Here is a 6,860-nt window from a genome sequence, read left to right on the forward strand (position 1 = left end):
GGCCAGGTCTTACTCAAGGGGCATCCAAGGAGCCAGCTCAGCAAACCTATACGGGTGTACTGAGCCTGTGCCCACCTCTCCTCCCAGGCCAGGGGCGCCCCAGCCCCTGGGTTTTTCCTCTGTGAGCTCCACTTCCCTTTCCTTCTTTTCTTCTCCCTCTCCCTTCCTCTCCTTCCTGCGAACTTGTCTGTCTCCTCTCCGTACTCTTTCTTCCTCCTTCTTCCCTTCCCTCTGGACCTCCCCTCTCCTCCCCGCCCCCTTTCTCCCTCCACCCGAGCCCTGCGCCTCCGCCTCCGGGCCCGCAGCTGCAGTTCCCCCGGAGGCCGGCAGAGGCGCTGCCACGCCCGCTGGGCCGCGTCGCCGCGGCTCTTCCTGCGGGGTCAGGTGGGAGGAAGCGGCCTGGAAGCCGTGGCCAGTGGACCTGCAGGTGGGTGTCGGGGCGCCGGGGCGCCGGGGCGCATCCTTCCCCTACTGTGGGCCCAGTTTCAGAGCTGGGTTCGGCGGCCCGGGCAGGGCCCCTCCTGCCCCGGGAGCACCCACTTCCCCCATCGGTAGGGTCAGGTGCACCGAGGGCGGGCGGCGCCCGCAGCCCACGCAGGGGGTCGGGATGAGCAAGCACAGTGGGACTTCGGGGGCTAGGACCCACTTGGCCTTCTGCAGGCAAGAGACGGGAGCTATTAACCCCTTTTGGCGTGAGTGTCACAAGTGCTTCTGAGAATTTAAAAGAAAACTGTGGCTCGGCTCCTTAGGGGGAAAAATGGCCTTTACACAGACTCGGAAGAGGCTTGGAAGGATCCCCACCCCCACCTCCAGCCGATGGGACACCCTTGGGGTCTGCGGAATGGTGGTTCTCGCAGAGCCTCAGAAGCACCCCTCCACTCCATTTTTAGGAAGGTGGGCCCTGCCCTCCAGTTAACAGAGGAGGGACTGGTGCTCCCTGAGGTGTGGGACAGGTGAGGGGCGTGCCCTCTGCAGGTCTGTTCCTCCACCCAGCTCTGGGGCTGTGGCCACCAGTGCCCTCTGCTGCCAGGCAGAGGAGCTAGAGAGGCTCTGAGGTGAGCCCGGATCTCCTGGGGAGGAAAGCACAGGTCCTTGGCAGGTACCTCCTAAGGAACAGCACAGTGGAGCAGTATTTGAACAGAAGGAAGTGGAGAACCTGGGGATCTTGGGGCCCTGCACTTCTTATTTAGTCCCTAGAGAAGGTCTTCAGGTTCTTTCTCTGCTGCCCACGGATGAATGCTCTGGGGCCAGCCAGTCACACCTTTAGCAGGACCTGCCCCAGGGGAGTGAGGGGGGTGTGAGACCAGCCTCTGCAGACCTGCCACAGTGCCTGGGCCACAGGGAGGGTCTCGTCCCCACTGTTGCTGGTGGTGGGTAATATTCTAATCGTTTCCCCACTGCACTCAATATCTGAAAGGTTTCCCTCCAGCAAATAACTTGCATTTATTTCTCTTCTTTTTACTAATCAGACGCAGTGCCGGCTTAGGATGGGCCACCAATGTGAGCCCCCAGAATTGCAGTTTCTCCCATTGAAAGCAAGCATCTCTTTATCTCTGGTGAATTGGTGTTTTGTGTTTTTTTTGAGGTCTGAGGAGAGGGGCAGCCCCGCAGGGACCAGCACTCCTGGGAGGATGGTGCGGATCTTGGCCAATGGGGAAATCGTGCAGGACGACGACCCCCGCGTGAGGACCACTGCCCCACCACGCAACAGCACCCCTCGACAGGTGGGTGCCTTGCCCCGTGGATGGGGAGCAGCTATCCTCTGTCTTCTGGACCAGTTACTCCTTAGCTTACTGGTCATTCACTTCTAACCTGAAGTTCTCTTTGCAGAGAGCTGAGCTGGATGGGGAGGGGTGGTGGTAAAACTTGGTGAAAACTCGCAGTAGATGTAGTGCCCAGCCTCTTGCCTCCCTAGTTCTTCCTTCCTTCTGGCAGCCTTCCCAGACTTTAAATCCAAGAGCTCTCCCTTCTTTAGGCTGTTTAGCAAACTCCACTGGAGCCAGCATCTTTGTTAAGAGGCTATTGGATGAGAGAGAAGCTGCAGAGTAAGTGGAGGAGAAGAGCCTGTGCCCACCCAATGTTGATTTCAAAGGCAGAGTGAGGAGTGTTAACAATGCCTGCCTGAGTGCGCAGCCCAGGAGTCTAACCGCCTTGAGCCCTTTCTCTCTCCTCTGTCCTGGGCACCTTCTTCCTGGCACCACATGGGGAATGCAGTTTCTGTGCTCTGAGAGCTTGTGACTCAGTCGCTGGAATTCCTGTGGGTGGCATCTGGGATTGCTGAGAAAGAAGGGTGTGGCCCTGGGTGATGAGGGGAGGGCAGGGCCTGGCCCACAGGCTTCCCTTCTGCCCGGTCCTCACCTCCAGGGAAGCTTTCTCTGGATTCACTTGTTTTTTCTCTGTCTTCACCTTCCAGAGCTTCCTCAATAGGGGCCATGGTGCCCCCCTGGGGGGTCCTGGCCTCCGGCAGCAGCAGGGGGGAGCCAGGCTAGGCGCTGCTCAGTCCCCCTTCAATGACCTCAACCGGCAGCTGGTGAACATGGGCTTCCCCCAGTGGCATCTCGGCAACCACGCTGTGGAGCCGGTGACCTCCATCCTGCTGCTCTTCCTGCTCATGATGCTCGGCGTGCGAGGACTCCTGCTGGTGGGCCTCGTCTACCTGGTGTCCCACCTGAGTCAGCGGTGACCTCTGCTGGGGGCAGGCGTGGGCCTCGGTGTGAGAACAGGCACATGAGGAGGGGAACCTGGTGGTGCCTTGAAGGTGTGCTCAGAGAATGCTCTTTCCACATGGTGTTAAGCATGATGCCGAGGGAACCTCTAGTCCAGTAGTCCCAGAGTGTCGGGTGGATACCCTCATTCCCCTGAGATGTTTTTCCGTAGTATCGGGCTTGCATTAAGCACAACGAGCAAGAACAGGATTCCCTTCCCATCCTCTTGCAATCCTTTTATGCCAAGGAGACAGTCCCAGCTTGGTGCCAATATGCTCTCATGCCTCTGGGAACTGAGCTGACTTCCCCTGTAACTAGGGAATAGGCCGTGGGCTTAGGGCAGGTGGGAAAAGTTTCCCGACTTTTATAGCCCTGTTTTTATTGGCTACCTTTTCTGTATGGTAGGTGGTACTGGCATTCTATTTATTGTGGTGGTGTTTTCAATAAATAAATTTAGTAAACATGCGTCCATGTAGAGACATTAATGTATCATGGCACAGCTGTACATGGATCTGGAAGACGTGGTGAAGGTGGTTGGGCATGGCTGGGATTGGGGGACAGGGTAGAAGTGAGCATTTGACCTTGGAAGGTAATTCATTACTTTTTTCCTTAGGCTTCAAGGCCTGGGAGGTGTCCAGGTCAAGCCTGGGTCAGGCCTCTTGTCTGATGCTTAGGTAATTCTAGACTCACTCTGACATGCGGGCCAGGATGGCTGATGAGCGGTGGATTCAGGTTAGCCAGAGTGCAGGTCTCCCCGGTCCAGGGGCTCGGACCAGCGGCTTCCGAGCCTCCCTGCCCACACTGTCCATGGAAAGCAGGGCCTTGGCGCTGGCTATGCAGTGCATGTGCCGTGAAAGTGCCTGCTTTTCCTGAGAGGAGGCTTTGCGTGTTGGCTGGTGAGCCCTGGGTCTACATGTTGGAGATGTGCGGATGGCATTGGGTGGCTGAGGGTTAAAGGTCAGAGAGAAACTGGATGAACTTGAGGACTTACCTCACCCGGAGACCAGATCTTGCATCCTCTCCTTAGGATCCTTTGGGGTTTGGCAGTTTGGGGGAGAAAGGCAGCATTTGGGGGTGATTCTCCAAGGCCAGTACTGGGAGAACAATCATAGGATGTGTGGGAGGGGAGGATGGGGGAGAGATTGAGATGGATTCTATTCTTCCTCGGACAGCCTGCCATGCTGCCCAGAACAGAACCAGCTCCTCCAGGCCCCCAAGATGCCGCTGCCCTTGCGGGGGCTGGTGGCCTTCATCGCAGACATTCCTGGGGAGCTTTGTGGTGTTGGAACAGGACTCCTTTCTCAGCGTTTTCTGTGTCTTCATTTCCCAGTGGCAGTTGAAACGCGTTCCCTTTACGATGGCCACGCAGAGGGGAGAGCGCTGGGCCCTGGGCTGGGAAGATCACGGACGGAAGGAAGATGCTAGCTCTCAGTGGCTCCTCCGGGGCCTGGACAGGGGAAGTGGTGCCCAGCCCTGGCTGATGTCCAGCCGTTCCCAGGGCATCTCCTACCCTGGCACCTCTGCCCACCTCACCCAGCAGCTGTCAGGGTGGGAGTGGGGAGGGATGTCCCCACCCAGCATCTCCCGCCCCTGAAACTCCCCCTTCAGCTTGTCTCAGGCTGGGTTTTTCCCTTTTCCCTTGCAAAGCTATGGTACTCTCTGAAGAAATAAATCTTAGTGTACGAATACCTTTGAGGGATATGAATCTGAGCCCACAAGTGTAGGGCTGGGGACTGTCTTTTTCTAGAATTCCGTGTCCATTCCCAACATCCAAGGCCTTGGAGGAGAACTGCGGGTCCTTCAGAGAAGGCAGGGTGGGGGGCAGGCGTCCCTCTGCTCCTGGTGGGACCCTGGCCGAGGGCAGGGGCAGAGCCTCACTCTGGCAGGTCTGGGAAGCGGGAGGGGCCCTGGGCAGGTGACCACACGGCCAGAGGCCCCTCCCCAGAGGCATGTGGGCCACCTGAGGGAAAGGGCCGGGCTGGAGGGGAGTTGTGTGAGAAAGGAGCCGTGCGGTGTCTTGTCCTGTTTGTGGGTTGAGTTCCCACACAGGCCGATCCCAGCACAGCTGCTCTGGTTCATTTGGGCTGGGAGCCCAGGGACCCCATTGCCTCTTCTTTCCTTAACCCGCCTTCCCTTTGCCCCTGGGGCTCTGGCATGGTTGGCTAACCTCTGCTCTGCCCCACGTTTACAAGTCCAGGGTCTGAAAGTGCACTGGGCCTGCCTTGCTGGAGGCCAAGCATGTCAAACTCGCGGCCTGGGGGCCACATGCCTCGTTTATTTGACCCGTGTTAGCCTTTGAGTTTGACATGCTTGCTGTAGGCAGAGGCAGCGTGGCAGAGGGAAGGTGCCCCTGCGTAAGCTGTAAGCATCTTCGCCTCCGGCTTGATAGCCTCTCAGTGGGACTCACCTGCATATACAGACATTCTGGTGCTAATGTGTTCTGAGCAGGTAAGAGGTTCTTTACTCCGGTGGCTGCATGCAGACCGCGATGGGTCTCTGAGCGAGGCCGAGGGCCACCTTGGTCTAGACTCCATTCGCTGAGGGGGTGGGCTTTCCTCCTCTGCCCCACCCACCCGCTGTGTGACAGGACCCCCCAGACTGGGCCGCCCTGAGAGCAGATTTCTGGGGAGGTTTCTGCTAATCTCCAGGGCTAATCCTTGAAGCTGTGTCTCAGTGTCAGGTTGGATTTGCAGCCTGGCTGCCTCTGGGAGAGATGCCGCTACCCCTTCCCTCCATGTGAGCCACAGTGGGGTCCCCCAGGCCTCTGCTGCCTCTCTGGGGCTGGAAAGGGGAGCCCCCCTCCGAGGAGTTGTCTGGACTCCCCGATTGGGCCACCTGGTGAGAGAGCTGGGGGGCCGGCCTGGGCTGCCAGAACCCCTCCTTTGGCAGAGGTAGGGGTTGGCTTCCCTCACAGGGGGACTCTTGCTCTGTGATTTGAGGAAGAAGCCTTGGTGTGGGGGGCAGAGCCTCTGCCCTCATACGCCTGGCCTGGCATTACCCCCACCCGGGCCAGCTGGCCCCAGAGGAAGGCTGTCTGTTTGCCGGCCCTGCTCTGCTCTGGGCCCATGACCTTGTCCACTGGAGCCTGTTTCTGGGCTCTAAGAGGGGATGATGATCTGCATCCCTCCTGCCTCTTGCCTCGGGGATCAGCCTTGGCGTGGTGGGTGAGAGGGACAGAGGGCACGGGAAGGAGGGGCTGCACCAGCCCTGCTCTCCTTCACAGAGGCTGCGACTGGGACTGCAGCTCCTGCCCTGGATGGCCGTGGTGTCCCAGGCCCCTAGGAGCCCCGGCTGAGCTTTTAGGCCATCGAGGAGAGCAACTCACATTTTATTTAAATCCACTGTTGCTCCCTCGAAGCTGTCAGAGAAGAAAGGCAGCTGTGTCTCTGCTCCTGGAAGCGGAGGGGTTTTGTTGAGAGTCGCAGTGTCAGGACAGGATGAATTCACTGAGGGTGTGTGTGTGCCTGACACTGTGCTACACACCCGACATCATTTCATTGTCACTGCACTTCATTTGCTTTTTTTAAAAAAATAAGTTTTTAATTGATTTTTTAGAAAGGAAGGGAAAGGGATAGAGATAGAAACCTCGACGAGAGAGAAACATTGATTGGCTGCCTCCTGCACACCCCCTACTGGGGAGGGAGTCCTGACCCGGAATTGAACCAGTAACCTCCTGGTTCACAGGTTGATGCTCAACCACTGAGCCACACCAGCCGGGCGTCACCAGCACTTTATGACTTAGGTACTATCACTGTCCCCTTTCTTTCACTGCTGAGCACACGGGAGAGCATTGGCAACTTGCTCCGGACCCTGAGCGGGCTGGGGTTGGAGCTAGGATTCAACTGAGGCCAAAGCCCACAACCTCCACCACTCCCGTTTCGCCATTGGCTGCTGGTCAGAATCACCTACAGACTTGTTTCAGGTGCAGACGCCCAGGCCTCATGATTCTCAGAGGTGCGGAGGGATGCGGCCCGGGCCTGCCTCTTTCAAAGCCCTCCAGGTGATTTTGGTTGGGGGGGGGGTGGTGAGGAGGGGGGGAACAGGGGAGTGGGGCAGTTAGACACTGACTACAGGGAGTACCTGTGGCCCACAGAGAAGAGGGAGATGGGGAGGGACCAGGCCTCACTACCTGCTGGGACCCATCGTGACCCTCAG

General features: G+C 58.1%; 1 protein-coding gene across 1 annotated transcript; it reads left to right on the forward strand.

Annotated features, from left to right (window-relative positions):
• Positions 1-337: 337 nt before the first annotated feature.
• Positions 338-3,170, forward strand: FAM241B (family with sequence similarity 241 member B). The gene is made up of 3 exons (XM_080643253.1): positions 338-427; positions 1,586-1,724; positions 2,414-3,170. The coding sequence occupies exons 2-3, from the start codon at positions 1,632-1,634 to the stop codon at positions 2,681-2,683; spliced, it is 363 nt and encodes a 120-aa protein (XP_080499379.1). The 5' UTR covers positions 338-427; positions 1,586-1,631; the 3' UTR covers positions 2,684-3,170.
• The last annotated feature ends 3,690 nt before the right edge of the window (positions 3,171-6,860 follow it).

The sequence above is a fragment of the Plecotus auritus genome (genome assembly GCF_963455305.1).
Source record: "Plecotus auritus genome assembly, chromosome: 9".
Lineage (NCBI taxonomy): Eukaryota > Metazoa > Chordata > Mammalia > Chiroptera > Vespertilionidae > Plecotus > Plecotus auritus.

Bases quoted from the DNA above. Each gene is read 5' to 3' on its own strand.
- FAM241B (XM_080643253.1), top strand. From the start codon at position 1,632: ATGGTGCGGATCTTGGCCAATGGGGAAATCGTGCAGGACGACGACCCC. The intron at 1,725-2,413 runs GTGGGTGCCTTG...TTCACCTTCCAG, and splicing joins GCAACAGCACCCCTCGACAG to AGCTTCCTCAATAGGGGCCA.